Source organism: Dipodomys ordii, unplaced genomic scaffold (genome assembly GCF_000151885.1).
Source record: "Dipodomys ordii isolate 6190 unplaced genomic scaffold, Dord_2.0 Scaffold37, whole genome shotgun sequence".
NCBI classification, from domain to species: domain Eukaryota; kingdom Metazoa; phylum Chordata; class Mammalia; order Rodentia; family Heteromyidae; genus Dipodomys; species Dipodomys ordii.
Window position 1 is genome coordinate 7,505,854 of NW_012267253.1, and position 20,298 is coordinate 7,526,151.

The window sequence follows — 20,298 nt, forward strand, 5'->3', positions numbered from 1 at the left end:
CACTGGGGTACCTGATGTTGGAGCTGGAGCCAGAAGGTTCTACCTTCCACAGCAGAAGTCCCCTAAGATCCTACTCTACTTGCTACAGCACAGTTTAGCACCTCTCTCCTCAAGTATGTTTGAGCACAGGAAGTACTGTGGCTCTGCTTCTGATATGCAAAGTGCGGAGGGTGGCTGCTGGGGCCCTGAGCCGGTTCCTCTACCCCTATAGCTCTGCTCCCTCCTCTGGGTGAACACCCCAGGGGCTGTAAGGGGCCGTTGAGAGGTGCTGAAATGGATTAAGTTTCACTCCTCCCCACCTGTTCCCCACATGGCATCTGTACATGTCGAGTGAGGTGAAGTGAACATCAAGCACAGCCAAGAGGGAAGGAGATAGGGCAGTATGGTGACTTGTTATAGGACTTTGGAAGATGGTCACATGCCCACTTCATGCCTGAGAAGCTGGAAGAGGGTGAGTCACAGCCCAAGCCAGTCCACTGGGATTCCATTTACAGGTCTGTGCAGCCATGAAAGCCAATTTCTTTTCAGTATTTTGGATTTGAAAGGGCAGCATGGGGTTCCTCTCTGCCCGAGGAACAAAAAAAATGAGTCATTATTTTTAGAAGATGGTCTTCTGCCTGCAGATGGGCACACCCTTATCCCCTCAACAGCCCATCTGTTGCTTGCTTGCTTTCTCTCTTTCTTTCTTGTCCATCGTAGGGCCTGAACTCTGGGCCTGGGCACTGTCTCTCAGCTCTTCAGCTCAAGGCTAGTGTTCTACCATGTGAGCCACAGTACCACTTCCGGCTTTTTCTGCTTATGTGGTGCTGAGGAATCAAACCCAGGGCTTCATGCATGCAAGGCAAGCACTCTACCACTGAGCCACCTTCCTAGTCCCTACCTGTTTCTATCCACCATCCACATTCAGGCTGTATTAGGAGGGCTGCTGGTCTTGTGTGCATGTATGTGTGTAGTACACATGTGTTATACATGCTTGAAGTGCCAGCAGTAGGTGAGGCATTTGCCAGCCATCACCCTCTATGAAAGCCTACTTATTCCAGTGCTTTTCTGTTCCTGCAACTCTGCTCTTTAGCCTTAATTCTTTTCTTCCTAAAGTACAAATTGTACTCTTTAAAGCCAAGATACTGGTTCCACCTCCCCATACTCCAACCACAGCACATACTGAGGATTGGAAATTAATCATCATTTCTTTCCAAATAAATAGCCCAAACCTTTCAAGTCTCTGAGTATGATGAGTAGCAAGTCCCTAAGCCACATGGCAATTACTCACCCCCTGTGTTTCCTGTAATCCTAGCCAGCCCAGAGATGGTCTGGGAATGCAACAGAGATATTTGAAGCCAGGGTTGCATGTACTGGGCCTGGCTGGGCTGGAAATTTCTTTGAACTTTTCCTCATAATTGTAGCTGATATTTGCTGAATACTCAGTGGCATGCACAGCAGAGGGCTAATGCCTGTGTGTAATCCTGTGAAGCAGGAATTGATACAATCCCTACTTAACTGAGGAAAAGGGAAAAATAACTTTCCCACGGTCACAAGCTAGGAGATGGCAGAACCACCGGCCAGGTGCTTAGTCTGGATCTCTCCATCCAAAGCCATGGCCCAGCATACCTCCTGCCCCCAGCAGGGCCCCCTGTCAGTGATCTTTGTAGTTAACATGTTACTGTCCTTTCAACAAAGATAGAGCTTCCTAGGGGAATCACTAGTTCCAATATTGTTCTTATGCACTTGCTGTTGTTATTGGGAAGTTAAAAAAATAATATATAGTCTATTTAGACTGGGGTTTCTTAACTTCAGATAACGTCTTCATTGTGCGTTTGTCCTAGTTCCCATAGCTTGGCTTGTATCATCTCTTGCCTTCGCCCATTTAAGGGATCCCAGTAGCACCCCTCATCTAAATGCAACCCTCAGAAATGTTTCAGACACTGACAGATGTGGTGGAGGGTTTGCCACAAGTGGAGAACCACTGTCTAAGCTTAAGGTGCCAAAAGCAGAAGCAAAGCATCTTCATGGGGCTCCCTGGCCTGCCTCATGCACCTCTGTCCATCCCACCTGGAGCCTTTGGAAAAGTGAGGGAACCCCTCACTCACCCCCTGCTTACAGAATCTCCTAGCCTAGAGAGGAAACTTCAGGACTGAAGTGAAACTGCTCAGAGAATAGCCCGGCAATTCATTTCCCACAGTGCCCACCGTGCACCTGGCACTCAGTCTTGCCGTGGGTAGGAACTATGAACAGAATGCATCTAGGGTGGGGGACAGAGCTTCAGGCAGGGCTCAGGATAGAGGAAGAGAGGGCAGGAGATAAGGCAAGGGTGCTGCTTGGAATAGAGTGGACCCTGAAAGCATCTGAGATGACAGCTCACCTGATGGGCCAGGAGGGTGAAGTGGAACCACCATGCTGCTCAGTGTTAGGAGTTAAGGCCCAAGAAAAGGGTCATTGTGGAGCCATATTTCATTCCTGCCTGGCCACGAGGTAGGCCCAGCAGGGCATGATAGAGGAGCACCTCCCAAGAACTGTGGGAACAAAAGGCCACAAGCAGTGCCTGTCCCGATGCCCTGCCTTGTCCCTTTCACTGAAGATTTGAAAATTAAGGTCTTGTCTGTTATGCAAAGTGGGTGTCACTGGCTTGACCTCTTCCTCTCCCCGCCCCCCACCCCCTGCCTCCCCGCTATGCCTCTCTTATTCTGAGCTTCAGGGTAGTTTAGGTCTCCCTTCTGCTGAGGCCGCAGCCCGGTTATTCATTTGATGTGTCTGAGAGACATTAACTTTTCTCAGGGGCCTTGCCCTGTTGATCCAGCAGCTATTTCCTCCAGATAATTCCTGCTCCCTTGTTCTATGTCTGATGGCAGTTTCCTAATTAAGCTAGATCTGAAAGCACTGGATTGGGAGGCCAGGAGGGTGGGGGCTGGGAAGCCTAGGCCTTCACTTCCCTCCAATGCCACTAGAGGACAGCCGTGGATTCCATTTGGAGCCTGTCCCCAGGCTGTTCTGTAGCTACTGAGCCGGCAGGAGGGGACCCTTTTTCTGATATGTTGGGATGGGGGGAGATTTGACAGCTGGGCTGACTATACGGAAAGATAGGAGAACTCCCCCCACACACCCCCAGTTTACAGAAAGCCTGGTTTTCCTGCCTGAAGCAGTTCCTGCCTGAAGCAATAGGAGCTTGAGGGGTGGGGGTGGGGAGGGCGGAGATTGAGGATGACGAAGTGATTCCATACAGTGCTGGGAAAGCTAGTTGTCCGGGTCAACCAGCTTAGACCTGACTAGTGCCTGGTGTCTGTCTGCTGAGACCAGAAACAGGAATTGATTCTGCCCTTTGCCCATCATGGGCAAGGGGCCATTTCTTTTGGAGTTGGTTTTCCTCTTCATTCTGTCAAGGGCTGTCAGACCTATTTGCAGCCAAGAGTTGGGTGAACTTGGGCTATGTGTATTGAGTTGAGGTGTATGTTTAAAGCTTGTTCTTTAAAAGGAATTGTTTTAATTACTAAAGAACATGTGCTCACTGTGCCCAAACCAAACAATACAGATGAGAGTGAGTTTTCTTAGGGAGTTCCCTGGAACTGGATTGGTTTTTCAGCCTTTGAAAGCATGAGTCACTTTAGAAAACCCAGCTTGCTGTTGTATGTGACCCTCATGGGGCTGTATTCAATTAGCAATCATTTTGTCTTGTTTTCAGTAGCCACAGGTATCTTCAGGGATGACAGAGGGCAGGAGACAGACATATATCTGGGGATGGGGGTCAGAGATCAGGATCTCCCAAGAATGAAGCCTGTGTTATTAGCCAGTTGTTCTGGGTTATGCTGTGTGGCATAGGAAGACCTTCAAGGACAATTCCTGCCCTTCTAATACACAGCCCTTATTTATTGTTTGTGCCTACTTTTACCTTCCTCATCTTGCTGGAAAGGAGAGAGCTTATTCCTTCTGTCCATTGGGCTTGGGCTCAGCTTTCCTCCGGGGCTATGGCTGAAGAGGAGAATTTTAGTTTTTGAAGCAGATGATTTGAGTCTGTGACAGAAGTGACCAGCTTGGTAACCATTAAACTTCGCCTGGCCTTGTCTTCTGACTCATCTCTCCAGATGTTGGGATCTGCCAGCTGACTGTGCTCATCTGGGTCTTTGAACAGAAACATCTCATTCACAATGCCAGCCCTGAAATAGGGTCTTCTGGATAGGATCAAATGCATCCATATCTGTTTAGGTTCTATTCTGTGATTGGTGTTATGCAATTTCTCATCTTTAACTTTCAAATTAAATCAACCCCCTTAAAAAAAAAGTCAAGTACCTATACTGTATGCTCAGAACACGTTGCTAGACCCTGAGAAAGTCAAGAACATGGGTAGTTTAACAGAATCTAGGTTCCCTTTTGTGCAAAACCATAATTAAGATATTCAGTCAGACTCTTAATTTACTGCATGAGTATTTATTGTGAACAAAACTGATGATTAACAGTTGCTTTGCGGTTGGCAATTTGCAAAGAGTTGTACAATTCAAATGGCCAGGAAAGGAAAGTATAGGTGTACATGCAGGTAGGAAGACAAGTGTTTTCTTTCTTGGGAGTGTCAGAGTTAAAGGGGAGAAAAATATGAGCCCCTGGTGCTTGCTGTAAGTCTTCTGCTCCCTGTGGGCAAACAATGGCCTCCAATGCTGCTTTTTGTGGTACTGAGAATCAAACCCATGGCCTTAGGCATATGAGGCAAGAATTCTACTAGTGAGATATTCCTAGCCCTCTGTGATAATTTTTTGAGGGCCTTGTGCTATCCTGGGATGATGGAGCCTGCTGACCTTACACACATCTTCAGAAACTGGAAAGACTATATAGGATGAAGGCCTTTAAAAATGTGCCCCACTGCCTTTGCCATTGAGTGGAGCAAGAGGGGCTTGCCATCCCTGCACTTTCCACTTGGAGTCCTCCCTAAGCTGGGCTCATCTCTGCACACATCTCTGTCTCTGGCCAATCAGGCTTTATGTTAGATGGAATAAACAGCTTCCTGGCTTCTTCTCAGGCAGCTTGTTTCCAAGCCAGGGTTTGTTTGAGGCCCTGTTTAGATATTGTTAAAAGTAGGCAGCTTAGCTTAGAAAGGTCAGCAGGAGAGATGAGAACAAAAAGATCTTTCAAACTGGCTACTCACAGGGCAGCTAGAAACAGCCCAAAAAAGCCCTAGCTCTACCTGGCGCAGACAGCTTTAGGCCTGGGCTGACATTGCTCAGGTTGGTAGTCAGCTCTGGGGTACTTGAGAAACCCCAGATAGTCTCAGAGGGGCATGCTGAGGTAAAGGGCATCAGAGGCTGGGACGCCAGGTCTCCACACTCCACACTGGAACCTCTTCTTTAAAGACACTCAATAAAAATTGGGATTTATTCAAAACAAGCCTGAGGGTGATGATTTGCTTTGTAAAAGTATTCCTGGGAGCTGGGAATGTAGCTTAGTGGTAGAGTACTTGCCTAGCATGCATGAAGCTCTGGGTTCGATTCCTCAGTAATACATACACAGAAAAGCTGGAAGTGGCACTGTCCCTCAAGTGGTAGAGTGCTAGCCTTGAGCAAAAGAAGCTCAGGGGCAGTGTCCAGGCCCTGAGTTCAAGCATCAGGGCTAGTTAAAAAAAAATATTCCTGGGAGCTTATTTAATAGATGCCAAAATCTAATAGATTTAAAAATAGTGAAAAGACACACCTTGGGAATGCAGGCTCCCTTTAAAGTGCAGTACTGGCTCCTTGCTTGGGGTGCACTGGTGGTGATAGCCCTGGGAGACATCATTCCTCCCCTACCACACCCTCCACCCCCAGCAGTATTTGCTGATCCAGGAGTGATGCTAATGTGAAGACTAAAATCTGAGTTCACAGTGGCAAAGGGAAAGACAGTCCTTGGGCTAGAGTAGTAAAAGGACATAGTCACTCTTGGCTTGAGCCTCCTGGTAGCAGCCGGGACCAAGCTGCCAGAGAGAAGGCTGGCAGGTAGCCCACAGAGTGGAAAATCACCCAAGGTCCCAGGAGCTGCAAGCCTCCTCTGGACTACGCAGTCCTGTGTAGCCCCAGGGGCTTGTTCTGTGTAAGCCTGAGGATTTTTTTTTTTTTTTTTTTTAGCTGCTAAGCTGAGCTCTCCGTACATAGAGATCGTAGCACCATTCATTTCCTCTCTGTTCTGGGAGCTCATGAATCTTAATTCTCTCATTTGGTGAAGGCTGGTACTAGGCTAAACCCTCAGCTGACCAGGCTGGCCTGGGGTTTACCCAGTCAAGCTTGAGTTATTTACTGAGACAGAGGCCTTAGTGGGATTAAAGAGAGTTCTCTGCTCCTCAGGCCTGTCCCTGGGCTTGGTTTGTCTATCAGGGGATCCTGTTCTTTTTTTTTTTTTTTTTTTTTTTTGGAGTCCGGTCATGGGGCCTGAAATCTGGGCCTGGGTGCTGTCTCTCAGCTCTTCAGCTCAAGGCTAGCGCTCTACCACTTGAGCCACAGTGCCACTTCTGGCTTTTTTCTTTTTTGCTTATGTGGTGCTGAGGAAATGAACCCAGGGCCTCATGCATGCAAGGCAAGCGCTCTACCACTGAGCCACCTTCCCAGACCAAGGGAATCCTGTTCTTATGTCATCTCTGTGGCTGTGGCTAGGGCTGGGGCTGGTAGGAAGCAGATGGACACAAAGCTGGAGGACTCCTATTTGGTACTTCTGTCAGCTCCCCTAGTCATTAGTTCTATGCAAAACAATGTTAGTTAAAACATTGGTAAGCTCCAGATGAGAAGGAGAAAGGAAAATAGTATTTCGTGAGCTGCTACCACATACCTAGATGTGCTTGGACTTTGTGTCTGTTTTCTTCCTGGCTGCTCTATGGGAAAGATGAATCCTCCAGACGCTTAGGAGACTAGCATTTACCCTTGTGTTCCCAAGGGTATAGATTTAGGCTCTAAATGTACCACTCAGTTTCATTGCCAGATTATTCCTTCTGAAACCTGGCTTAGGCTAGGAGGACTGATCTCTGGGGATTGTCAAGGCTAGTGGCTCCCAAACTTGCAGACTTGGTTAAAAACTACCCCAAATGCTGGACCGCACGTGAGTTTCTGATTCAGAATTTTGGAGGTCTCAGAATTTGTATTTCCAGGAAGTTCTTAGGATAATGATACTGCTGTTCTGAGGTGGGGGGTAGGGTGAGGAATGTGCACACCTTGAAAATGGCTGGTCTCAACCATCCTTTAGAGATATACAAGGTAGTTTTAAGTGATATACTAACTTCTACTTTTTGTTTTTGTTTATTTTTTGGTCAGTCCTGGGGCTTGTGGAGTCTCATGGACTTTTCTGCCTGGGCTGGCTTTAGACCTCCATCCTCAGATTTCAGCCTCCTGAGTAGCTAGAATTACAGGTGTGAGCAATGGCGCCCAGCTTAAACATTACTTCTTTAATATCTAGGCAAAGAAAACAACTAGCACAACCCATGGTTTCTAGTGTCTTTTATTAAGATGAGATACCTACTAAAATAAATGAAATTATATAATAATGAATAATACTACTAGTTATGTGAGCTAGTGGTAAAAAAAAAAAAAAAGTAGTGCCTGGGAGACACTAAGCTAAACAAGAAGTATTCATTTTACAGATGAGGAGACCTGTAGAGGTGAGCCTGCTTTCCTGGGTCACATAGCCACAGAAGCAGCATCTGGACTTGAACCAGCTCTAAAGAGGTTCCCTGTCCTGCTCTCTACCCCTGATTCTTCAGAACATTGGACAGGCTTGGAAGGTTGTCATTCTCAGCCCTAAACATAAACATCTACATTTATAATATTAGTAGTTTGCATATTTTTTTTTTTTTAGCAAAAGTCTTGATCTGTAAAATAGTCCTCTAGGGCTCCTAAGCCCCAAATCTGGGAACCTTGGAGAGGTGAAGAGAGCCTCCTGTGGCATCCTTGACTGCCAGCTTTAGCCTGCCTCCCTCTGCATTCTTCCTTTTTTATATTTGCTGTCCTGGCAGCCTCTGCTTTTCCATTTGTGGTGTGATCCAGGGAACCCCCTGAGCCGGGCCATCCTCAGACATCTGCTTCATAGCAGGAGCTGGATGGAGCTGAGCTTCTGGATGAGCCTCAGGAAGGCATAGAGTGCTGGTATCAAGCCAGTTTATTCCGTGGAAAGTGACCCCATAGGTCATTTCTCTCTAGCTTCAGAAGGGGAATTAATCGGCATGGTGAGCAGGCATGGGAAAGGTCTGACTTCATGGAGGAAGTAGTAATGTTGAGTTTTGGATGATGAAGGTAGGACTGTTGAAGGCAGTGGAGAAGCCTGTCTCAAGACTGGACATCATCCAGAAATGATTTGCTTGAGTTGTGGTTGCTGAGAAGGGGCAGAGATGAGGGGCAGCCTGACAGTTTTGGCAGGTCATGCAGGAGAGCCAGCTGGATTCTCTGAGCCCTGGGTGGTCATGAGAGGATTCCCCCAGGTATCCAGGGCTTTAGCCTTTGCCTGTCATCTACACACCTCCAGTGTCAGTGGGAGCTGTTTTTTAAAGCTCCCACTTTACAATGAGTTGTAAAATAAGCTTAGTGGACTGCAACCTTGTGCTTTTAAAAAGCAGAGTAGGGGAAAAAGTTAATGGAAAATGTCAGAGTTGACTGTATGTAGTTTTGTGTCAAGAAACCTGTTTTGTGTAAGCATATGCAAACACTGTATTGCAATGTGAGATATGTTTCTCGCTGTGAGTCACACTGAGACAATCCTGCTTATCATGTCAAGGCACAAAGGGCTGATGGGAGGGAGTGGGCCAGGCTGGCAGGATGAGGCAGTCCAGAAATGAGGGTAGATTCCAGTATGGACTGCATTCAACAGGTGAAAGATGGAGAATTGAGGCTGACACAACTCAGAAAATCTGACATAGCTCAAAACACTTGGGCAAGATGCCATCTTGTTTGCAGTACTCAGTCTGAGGACTCTTTTGGTGGTATACCAGAAACTGAGTTGCTGAGGGCTTTAGGAGAGAAGAGTCCTTCCTCCTCTTTGCTTCTTAATGTCCTGGGTGTGTAGACTGGGAGTTACAACTCTGCCTTTTCATCCCAGTGACTGAGGTATTCAAAGAAAACTCACACGGACAGGCTATGCCTTGGGTTTGCTGCTTGTGGAGGGTGTCTGGAGCTAGGCTGGTGACAACCTGCTTCTGTTGTTTTCCTCCAGAAACATTGTGAAGGGAATGAGGGAGCTCCGGGAAATTCTGCGGACTGTGGAGACCAAAGCAACACAGAACTTCAAAGTGGTACTGTGGCTACTGTGACTGATGTGTTTGTTGGGAGATAACAGATAGCCCTAGATCCAGAGATGGCAGTGTGTTACATGCCTGCAGCTACCCTCCCTTGCTTGGAGCAGACACTGTTCATTAGTCCTTGAGCTTTTTCTCACTCAGCCCAGGAAGCCCCCTTGGCATCAGAGCCCCTAGCGGTTAGGTCAGAGTTGAGATCTGCTGTTCCACTCTTCCCATGAGCAAAGCAAAGTGGTATTGCTCATTCTCAGGAATTTGTTTATGATCTAATAAATGCCATTGGCTCTGCTTTCTTGCTTCAACTCAAGCTTGTATTCTTAGACCTTAGATCCACCAAAGTCAGAGTCACAAACTACTTTTCATGCTAGAGTTTTCAGTCAGCTTTCAGAATCTGAGGCAGCCATGTGGTAGGGAATACTGCCTATGCCTTTAGCCTTCTGCCCTTTCTAGAAGGGCCTGTGGATTCTCTACTTGGGGTCAGGAGGAAGAGGAAATGTGTCTTCCAAGGAGAAGAGAGAGATGAGGAAAGATGGAATGGAGTCTTTCAAGGCGAATGGTTGGGGGGTGGACTCTTGGGAGTCGAGTTATAGGGGCCTCCAAGATAGCAATGTACTGTAAAACAGGCGGATTGGCTAGATGGTAAAGGGAAGAAAATGGAGCTGGGTAATAGCTCAACAGTGCCCCTCTAAGTTCCTCCCTCTCTTCCAGATGGCAGCCAAGCATCTAGCAGGGGTCCTGCTGCATTCTCTAAGTGAAGAGTGCTACTGGAGCCCCCTGTCCCACCCTCTGCCTGAGTTCATGAACAAGGAAGAGAATTCCTTTGTTACGCAGGCCCTGCGGAAACCTCACCTCTATGAAGGGGACAAGTAAGTCCTCCCCCTCCTCCACCCCCGCCCTGTTGGAGCAGGCCAGGCTCACATTGTGCACAGGATCTGTGCCCCTCTGGTGGCTCCTTACTCCATTCTGCAGTCTTTCCCTTTCATCCTGTACCATGGCTTTAGAGTGGGTTTAGGGGAGAATTCTGCAAGGCACCCTCAGGCTACATGGTACTTGGAGATTCTTGCCTTCTTGATAGTCTTCCCTGATAGCTCCCTGCCTTGTTGAGCCTAAAATTAAAGATAGGATCTGTCACAATTTAAAGAATTGTTACTTAGTTTCCCCATGTCTGTCCTCATGCTTCAGTTAGTGCTTAGGGTTCATCAGGCTGTTTCCTCCCCCAGGAGTGTCTCTGCCCTTTCAGATATAGAACTCTGGGGCCCATTTAAGAGCTGTCTATGGTATCCAGTGCCTGTGAATTATGCAGAAGAGGGTCACTTTACTAGGCTAGTCTGCCTTGGGGCAGAAGGCCCACACAATGGCTGGAGGTGCTGATGGTGTGGGCTGGGCCTTAGCCAGACCTGCTGTTTGTGTCTTCCAGTCTCTACTGCCCAAAGGATAACATAGAGGAGGCCCTCCTACTGCTGCTCATCAGTGAGTCCATGGTAAGCCCGCACCTCTGACCTGGGGGAGGGGTTGCATCCCAGGGATGTCCCCTAAGGCAGTAAGTTCTTGTCTATACTTTCCTTCTCCTTGCAAGACAGGCTTGGGTTTGACAGTCCTGGCTACATTGGGAGACCTGGGCTCTGCCTCTGGTGAATAGGAACTGAAGGCACAAGCCTTCTTCCAGGATTGCAAAAGATAATTATGTCTAGGTGCTAACCCTAGCTACTCAGAAGACTGAGATCTGAGGATCTCAGTTCACAGCCAGCTTGGGCTGACAAATCTGAGAGACTCAATTAACCAGTAAAATGTTAGAAGTGGAGGCAAGGCTCCAGTAATAGAGTAACAGCCATGAGCAAAAAAAAAACAAGCAAAAGCACAAGGCCCTGAGTTCAAGCCCCAGTACCAGCACACACACACACACATACACACACACAGATTTTTATGACAGATCAGCATCTGTACTGGGTGTTGTACACAGACACATATAGATTTTTTTTTTTTTGTTTGGTTGTGGGGCTTGAACTCTGGGCACTGTCCCTGAGCTCTTCAACTCAAGGCTAGCACTCTACCAATTAAGCTACAGTGCCACTTCCAGTTTTCTGGTGGTTAATTGAAGATAAGAGTCTCATGGACTTTCCTGCCCGGACTGGCATTGAACCATGATCCTCAGATCTCAGCCTCCTGAGTAGCTAGGATTACAGGTGTGAGCCACCAGTGCCCAGCCACATACAGATTTTTATGACAGGTCAGCATCTGTACTGGATGCTGTGACAGACACAAGGGAGTTCAAGTAGGGAGCCAAAGCAGCCTGAACTTTAAAGGCAAGAGGTCTGAATTCAGGTTCTGATTCTGCCCTCATTAGCTGAGAGCCAGGGCAAATCACTCAATCTGTTTGAGCCTTTGTCTCTTCTTCAGAAGATGATGATAACTCACAGAGGTAAGTATGGACAGAATTCACACATTGATGCAATAGCTAATGACTATCTCTTTTGTAGCTAGCACTGTTCTAGATGCCAGAGCTGTTTCAGCAAGCAAATTGGAGTCTCTGTCCTCATTTTATTCTAGTGAGGGAGGTGGCAATAAATTAATGAACAGTTCCAGTATCCAAGCTGTCTGTGTCCACTATGGAAAAAGAAGAGAGGTGGAACAGAGTGCTAAATAGAGCTCTACCACTTCATCCTCCTAGTCTTGTCTAGATTTCTTTAAATATTTTCAAACGGTTATTATAAAGGTGTTGTATGAAGGAGTTACCGTTTTGTAAGTCAGGTAATGTGTACTTTTCTTTTTGAACCTTGTCACCCCTTTCTTGACTCTCTCCCAGTTTTTCCCTTCTGTCCCTACCCACGGGCTGTATAGTTCATTTTCAATATAATGTCTATTGAGTAAGTTTTTTGTAAGACTAGTTTTCTCATGCCTCGGGCCAGGGCTAGGCAGCTGTGTATATACACAAGTGACCATAATAATAGGCAGTATTTTCTTAGTGCAAGAGTACTGTGGGGGCTCCACAAAGAAGAGCACAAGCACAGCATGTTTGAGTGGACCAGGAGGTGGTAAAAGGACTAGACAGGTATACGGGATATACAGGAAGAAAGCTGTGGAGGTGCTTCCCCATGATTGTGGCTAGCTCCTCTGACTCAATCCGCTCACCTGAAAAGACTACACACAGAGCTCCCCTATACCCCAGCAATCCCACTTCTGGGCATTTACCCCAATGATCACAAACAAGGCCATACTAAAGCTACCAGCACAACTATGTTTATTGCAGCATTATTCACCATAGCTAAGATATGGAACCAATCCAGATGTCTCTCAGTAGATGAATGGATCAAGAAAATGTAGAGTATATATATGTATGTATTTGTCTCTACACACACACACACACACAAAATGCTTCCATCAGAAAGAATGACACTGCCCCATTTGTTAGGAAATGGAAAAACTTGGAAAAAATATTAAGTGAAGTAAGCCAGACCCAAAAAAATATAGGTCTCATGGTTTCCCTTATTTGCAATAAATAGTATATTTCTAGGATAATCTTAGCAGATGAACAGATGATGCTAAGTGAAATGAACCCCAAGATAAGGACACAAGAGGTTTTTCTTTGTTGTTTTTAATATACCATGCGATATTTTCTTGGTTTCTTTTGTATAGTCTCCCTCCTGTGGTATATCCCTGTTGGTACCTTGCATCTTGTATATACAGTTAGCTAATTTGGGGAGGGGAAGGGAAATAACAAAATGCTGAAACAAGGATACAGAATGACAATTGCAGCAATACTCACAAGATACTATGTTGGAAATGAACCTTATAATTTTGCGGGGGCGGGGGGAGATTGAGGAGATAGGGGAGGGAAGGGATAGTGGGAGAAAACCAAGGAGGGGGGTAACAATGCCCAACATGAAATGTACTCTTTAGCTTACTGATGCAACTGTAACCTCTCTGTGCAGCATCTAAATTTTTTAAAAAAGAATCCTCTCATTGCTGATAAGCCAGACTGAAGAACAGTTTTGTTAGCTTGCTGCTTCTGAGAGAGGGTACAGAAGTAAAGGTTAAAAGACCAAGACCCACTGAGTATTCTTTGGACATTTGGCATGGGCAGTACTAGATCTTGTTGAGAGGACTTTGGTGGATGGGATGCCTCTGGATCCATAAGCTTCCAAGTAGGTAGATAGGAGGAGGGATGCTGGATCATGAGCCAGTGACAACATTCTTCCTCAGCCAGGCTGGTCTGTTTGGATCCAAGGGTTTCTGTATTAGGTCATGGGTACTTGCAGCTGGAGTGCCAGCTGGCTAGGCATTGTCCTGAAGGGTATGCTGGATATGTACTTGTGTGGAGAGAACACAGTGCTGATAGCCTGATGTGGAGGTGCCAGGTGCCAGACCTGATTGATGTTCATAGAAGGCCAGGATGTGGTCCTTGCTCTGACCACAATTCTGAGCCTCAGGTTCTAAGTATAGATCCCTGATTCAGACTGGTACTAATCCTCTCCTGCCACTGCACCAACTAGAGTCTCAAGGGAGACTGCACTGGAGTCACCTGTCTGCTTTTGTGGGAAAAGGTTGCCTTCATATGCTGAGGGTTACAGTATAATTCACATCTGGATGGTAAATGGTAAAAAATAGAATTGTTTCTTAGGACCCTTCTCTGCCAAGGACAAGCTAGCCAACTCATTGGTAAGCATTATGTTCAGCCGTATGAAAGTAGTAAGTTTAAATTGTTTGTGACCTGCAAAACAGTTTTGTATAGTTCTGTTAATAATAACCTGTATGTTCTCATCTTACAGATGAGAAAAGTAAGGGCCAGGGCAGGTAGGTACCTTGGTCAAGGTCACATACTAATAAGCCTTATGGTCAGGATTCGAGCCACATCTGTCTCCCTAAATAGCTGCAAAAAGCACAGGTCATGGATCTGAGCTCCAGGATTTTAGACATGGTTCTGACCCTTTCTGTCTGCTCTGATCCTTGGTTTTCTTATATCTAAGAGCTACACAGCAATTCCTGAGGGTTTATGAACAGGGACAGTGTGAGAACAGCCATTTGGGTTTTTCCTGGGCAGGGATCAGCTGAGATCTGTCCCCACCAGCCATTTTCTGTGGCCTCTGCTTGATCTGGGTGCCAGGGGCCAGAGTTCAGATAAATTTCCCTTATGGCTATTTCTCCATCAATACCTTGAGCCTGCTCCAAATTTCAAACTAGAAAATGGCCTATAGAATGGCCTTTTACTTGAAAATACTTGGAGCCTGGTGAATGTTCCTGAATATATACCTCCCTCTTAACAGCTTTTTCCATTTTGCAATAGGGAATGTAGGCTGACCTTTCCAGGAGACCCTGGAGGGGGTGGGGGTGCCACTTGCTGTCCAGGCCTGGTCCTTGGAAATTTCCTATGGCACACAGTCAGAGGACTGCTCAGAGGCCATCTGCATGATCACTGGGAGGAGGCACCTCCATGCACTGGCTAGTTCTTTTCTTCTGTTCACATCCAGCATGTTAAACATTTGGAAACTTGGGGGGTTTGGGAGGATCATTGGCAATGGATTTGACTTTAGTGTCACATCTCCAGGGGCCTTTCTACATCTGTTCTACATCTGTCCACTGGCTCGGAGCAGTTTCTCAGAGAGGATAGACTATCTGTTACTTCTTCCTTTCCTACAGTCACATTCTTGGTCAGCCAGAGGACTGGACTATGGGCCTCACTAGGTCAGCACCACAAGCTTCTGTTCTGAGCCACAAATGCCTCCAGGGTACCCTCAGCCTGATTTCTGTGTTCTGTGGGATTTTTCTCATCTTGTTGCTTCCTGGGTTTGGCTGCAGATGATGAGCCTAAGGAGAAATCTCTAGAACAGCAGCTGGCAGCCTTAGCTACAACTTAGGTTCTGTTGGTGCTTGCAGTAAAAGTTATTGCCAGCCCATCATCATAATCACTCCAAACCTCCAAGGATGTCCCCAGTGCTGCTCCAGGAAAGGGGATTTGCAGGCTTCTAAGCACAGCAGGTCTGGAACTCAGAGGATTATCTGCAGGGCTGGTGTCTTGGATATGGTTTTTGTTATGCATGGACTGTGGTCAGAATGAATGACGGAGCCTCTGTCTTTCAAGATGTAAATTGAAATTACAAATGCTTTCTCAGAAATACAAGGGATATGAGTTATAATGGGTTGGAGAATAGTTGTGTTTTGGACCCAGTTTTGTGACTTTGGAGCCAAAAGAACATTTTAAAATTCATTTACTCACCAACCCACCCTCTCATTTATCTATTCATGCATTCATCTATCCACCCACCCATCACATTCATCCACTCATTCATCCATCTATCCACCTACCTACCCTATTTATCCATCGAATCCTGATTTTTAATTTGATTTTTGTTGTTTGGGTTTTTTGGTAGTTAATTAGAGATAAGAATCTAGCAGGTTTTACTGCCCAGGCTGGCTTAAAATTCTGATCCTCAGATCTCAGCCTTCCTGAGTAGCTAGAATTACAGTCATGAGCCACTGGTGCCCCACACTAGGAACATTTTGATTGTCCAATACATGTTTTTAATCCTAAAAGCTACTTGATTCTGACTTAGTCATTCTTGAAAACATGTAGAATCTGATCTACTCAGGAGACTGAGAATATTATTCAGTTTTGTTTTACTTTTTTCTTTTTTTTAAAGGCTTTCCTGTGCCTGTTTCCATTTGAGACTCAGCAAACAGGTGTATCCAGCTTTGGCACCTAGTGTGTTCTGACACAGGCCTTGCTCTTCTGAGGCTTCAGTGGTCAGGTAGCTACTAGCACTGCCAGCTCTGAGCCCAGGAATAGGAGTGGTGGGAACACCTCCACTCCTATATTGTTAGCAGGAAAACTGGGATTTCTGCCATAGTAGGTTTGGGGAGAATGCAGACTGGAACCTGGGGCAGGGAGGGAGGAGAAGGGCTGGTGTGAGCCAGGCGTGAGTTGTTGGGTACATAGATGTCACCAAGCAGATTGCCAGCTGAGAGCTGGTGGTAATTATGTCTGACAGTGGGAGATGCCAGCAGGAGCAGAACAGGGCGGAATCCTCCTGGAAGGGGGATTTCCTGGACACAGATGCTGCCCAGGGGCTTCTTTTCATAGTGATCATTGGAGGCAGCAGCAGATCTTGAGGCTTGCCCCTCAGTGGAAAGGCTTTCTGTGAAAGGGCCTTGGGTACATTGCCTTCAAGAGCATGTTTTTTGCAGAGAAGCAGCATTCAGGCTTGCCTGGGGAGGCCTGATCTTGGGGCCTGGTGTTGTCCCTCAGATTGCTTGCTGAACTGGTGTTTTACCATTTGATCCATGCCTCCAGTCTGACTTTTTGCTGGTTAATTTTAGATACAGAGTCTCAGAGACCTTTCCCAGACTGGCTTCAAACCTCAATCCACCAAGTCTCAGTTTCCTAAGTACCTAAAATTACAAGTGTTAGCCACAGGAACCTGGCTGTTTTGCTTTAGTTTTTTTAGCGCAGCTTCCTTGGAGGCACCTGAAGACAAAGGAAGGAGCTTAGGTGATGCTAGAATGTCTGGGTTTTATTTATTTATTTTTTTGTCAGTCGTTGGGCTTGAACTCTGGGCCTGGGCGCTGTCCCTCAGCTCTTCAGCTCAAGGCTAGCCCTCTACCACTTGAGCCACACCACCACTTCTGGCTTTTTCTGCTTATGTGGTACTGAGGAATCGAACCCAAGGCCTCACGCATGCAAGGCAAGCGCTCTACCACTGAGCCACCTTCCCAGCCCCATGTCTGGGTTTTATAAAGTCTTATTCCTCTTGATCTGTATGCACTGGTCAGTCTCAGTCATTTGTAAAGGGGATGGTGAATGGGGGTGGTGAGATACTACTTAAAAAGAGCACCCCTTTCCTTCTCTTAGCCTGACTGAGTCCAAGATTAGAAAAGACCACCTGGACCCTGCAGCCAGCAGAGCATGAGAACTGCCTTAGCAATGGTTCAGAGGAGCTGGGAGGCAGCTGGAGCACACCCAAGCAGCAGGAAGGATCTGGACTAGCCAACAGACATTTTAGCCTTGGCTTCCTGAGACCCATACAAGATGGTTCATCTTCCGGGCCTCAGAGTCTTCTGAGTCCTCCCTGGGTAGGGCCGGGGAGGCGGGGGTCAGTGGTTTCAGGGGATTACTGTGAGGCCAGTTAAGATGATGACCATGAGAATTCAGCTCCTAAAAGGATCATTCATGATACACACCTGGGGGTGGGTGGGGAAGAAGGGAGGCAGTGTTCAAACACGAGTTGTACTTGATTTGGGTTTCTTTAGGGAAATGCAGATTTCCGTATTTGTCTCCTTGTCCAAAGAGCAAAGGGGGTTCTCCTGGCATGGCTTCTCTCTTGGCTTTCCTCCTGTGACAGCCAGAAGCTTGGGGTGAGCACTTTAGGAGAGGCTGCCCTGGGAGAACAAGAGAGACAAAGGCAAGCAACAGGGAGCCCTATGGGAGCCCAGCCTGGGATTAAATACATCACTTAAACTAAAGCAGTGTGCATCCTCAAAGGGAGTCTGGAGGGTTCTGAAGTGGGGTTTACAATGGTGAATGCTAGGCAGGCTAGGCAGGGAGAAACCCAGGGAGAATCTCCCACCATAATCTCAAGAACCGTATAGAGGAGGCTCTGGTGATACATGACTTAGTTGCTGGGTACTACCTGAAGGTGCCAAACATTTGATTTGGAGTATTTCCCAATGAAAACCAGGATCTGAGGCTGTGTACGTGGTAGAAAGGAAAGAATGTAGCTGGGACTAGTTCTGGGTAGGCTGCTTCTGGAGCTTGGTGGTGCTGTATGGCCTGAAGGTAGTGAGCTCAGAGGGAGATAGCAGGACAGCTGAAGGCACTGCTTGGTGGGGAGGGACTGCCAGCCCTGTGGTGTCTGAGGTCCTGTTTCAGGCTTGCTCTGACTCCTGAACAGCACATGAATTCCTGTTCCTTTATGACTCCCTTGACAGCCCCCATAAACTTCCTCCTTTCCACATTTCCACCACACCACCCTGTTACCATGGTTACATACATAGCTCTGCCCAGCAACCAGCTTCAGCCTACTTTTCAGGGCAGCCCTGCCCTAAAACCATAGTAACAGCTGGGCAGAACTCAGCATTTGACTGTCCTCTGGGAATCACACTTTCCTCTTGGCTCTGGGGTCTGTTTGCAAAAAAAACCTCAGGACCCCCAAGAACGTGCCTTCCCTGCAGTCTGCTTGTTAGGCAGTTGGGTCACTGGAAAGGTTTGCTTTACTGTAGTCTGCTCTTCTGCTCAGATTCTTGTGACCTAATTAACACCCAGTTCTGAAAGTCTACCCCTCCCTTGTATCAGACACACCCAGAAGGCTGTTCTCTTAGAGGTCAAGGTCAGGGTGGACAGAGAAGAGTTTCCATTGCAGCCCCAAATCCTCTCTGGGTGTTGCTTAGTGTACAAGGATAGATTAGTGAAGTTCTGTGCAAGAGGCTATGCTAGGGGCTTGGAGTCTAGAGGTGACTTGTACTACAAGAAGTGATGAGCCCCGAGGCCAGGACATGTGTGCTAGTGAGGATGGGAGGACCCAGCTTTCCCTGCAAGATGAACCAGCTGCAGGAAGCAGAAAGGCTGCGTTGGGTTGAGAAACTAGATGTCCATGTGGACAGACAGAACATGACCAAATTAGGGATGAGGAGCATGTAGCTCAGGGGAATCCAGCTAGGAGAGCAATTTAAACTTTATCTGAGCTGGGCACCAGTGGCTCATGCCTGTAATCCTAGCTACTCAGGGAGCTGAAATCTGAGTATCATGGTTCGAAGTTAGCCCAGTCAGAAAAGTCCCTGTGAGACTCTTATCCCCAGTCAACGACTCAAAAACCCAAAAGTTGAGCTGTGGCACAATAGGTAAAGTTCTAGCCTTGAGCACAAAGAGGCTCAGGGACAGTACCCAGGTCCCGAATTCAAGCCCCACAACCATCACCAACAACAAAAAAGCCCCTTGGTCTGGAGAGGAGAATATTACTGATCTGCAGGGTAGATCCCCAGGCTGTGAGTGTGGCTAGCAAGGTTTCCCCTAATCCTGTCTCCTTTACCCTCGGCTAGAAGAGCCACCCCTGCAGACTGCCCTTTCCCCCTTCCATCCTGACCTCTGCCCTCTACCAAAATTCCAGGCCAAGTTTAATTTTTACCCTTATCTCCCCCCTCTTGGGTCTCCTAAGGGGCTTTCTCTATTTTTGTCCTCTTCTTACTATCCTACCCCTCCCTGCTGCTGCCTGGTAGAGGCCACCTCCCAGACCTTCCTCCTGGGTGCCCAAAAGTAGAGGAGCAGGGAGAGCAGGGAGGTGTCTTGCTGGAATGAAGCACAGATTGCAGAATGCGTTCTTGCTTGGCTTCCTCTAGCATTTCTTTCACTGTTGGTGCCTGTGTAGGTGGGTTTCACGGTGGGGGGGGGGAGTTCTGGACACTTTTCTTCCTCACTCAATCTCCTATAAACCTTTGGAGTCTGACAAGCTCCTATCTACCAGACTTGCACCAGTGCTCAGCCTTTCGGTGCATTTCCCTGAAATCCCCGGTTCCCTCTTGTAGATAGCTTTTCCTGGGCCCATCCATCTCCCGCCCATGGAGGAATGGGCAACACTTACAGATTATGGATAGAGGGGTAGCACCAGTCTGTATCCCTATCTGAAATACCCCTATTGGTGAATCACCTCCATGTTGTTTTCTAGAGGATTCAGTGGACATATTAATGCCCTTCATCCTGAGCCTACAGTATAGAATTTATGTCTCTTCACCACTTGGAGTCTCTGGAGTCTCAGACCCTGGCCTAGAGAGGAAGCACAGCCCTGTGCAGAGGGAAGCAGTGAGCACCACTGGTGGGTGGGAAGGGCCCTTGGATCTGTGGGGAGGCTGTCATTTCAGAGTCAGCAGCTTCTTGTTCTCTCTGTTGGTCCAGTCCTTAGTCTTAAGAGCCTGTAAGATGCAGAGGAGGTGAAGAAAAGGACAGGATGCTGGAGAGAGGGAAAGGGCCCAAGGGAGGAGGATGCTGAGAACAGATAGCAGAAGTATCTAGCCGGAGCTCAGCTGTGCCTAAGCCAGGCCCAGCTCTCAGAGTACATGTGTGAGATATAGGGATGGGAGTAACTTCAGGCCCCACA

At 47.3% G+C, this 20,298-nt stretch overlaps 1 protein-coding gene across 1 annotated transcript in view; it reads left to right on the plus strand.

Moving 5' to 3' along the window:
* The window catches only part of Ttc7a (tetratricopeptide repeat domain 7A), a 118,878-nt gene that overhangs the window by 38,923 nt on the left and 59,657 nt on the right, over positions 1-20,298 (plus strand). Inside the window, exons 6-8 of the mRNA XM_013017953.1 lie at positions 9,139-9,217; positions 9,929-10,086; positions 10,638-10,701. Coding sequence (XP_012873407.1) covers positions 9,139-9,217; positions 9,929-10,086; positions 10,638-10,701 — 301 coding nt within the window. The remainder of the gene's footprint in view (positions 1-9,138; positions 9,218-9,928; positions 10,087-10,637; positions 10,702-20,298) is intronic.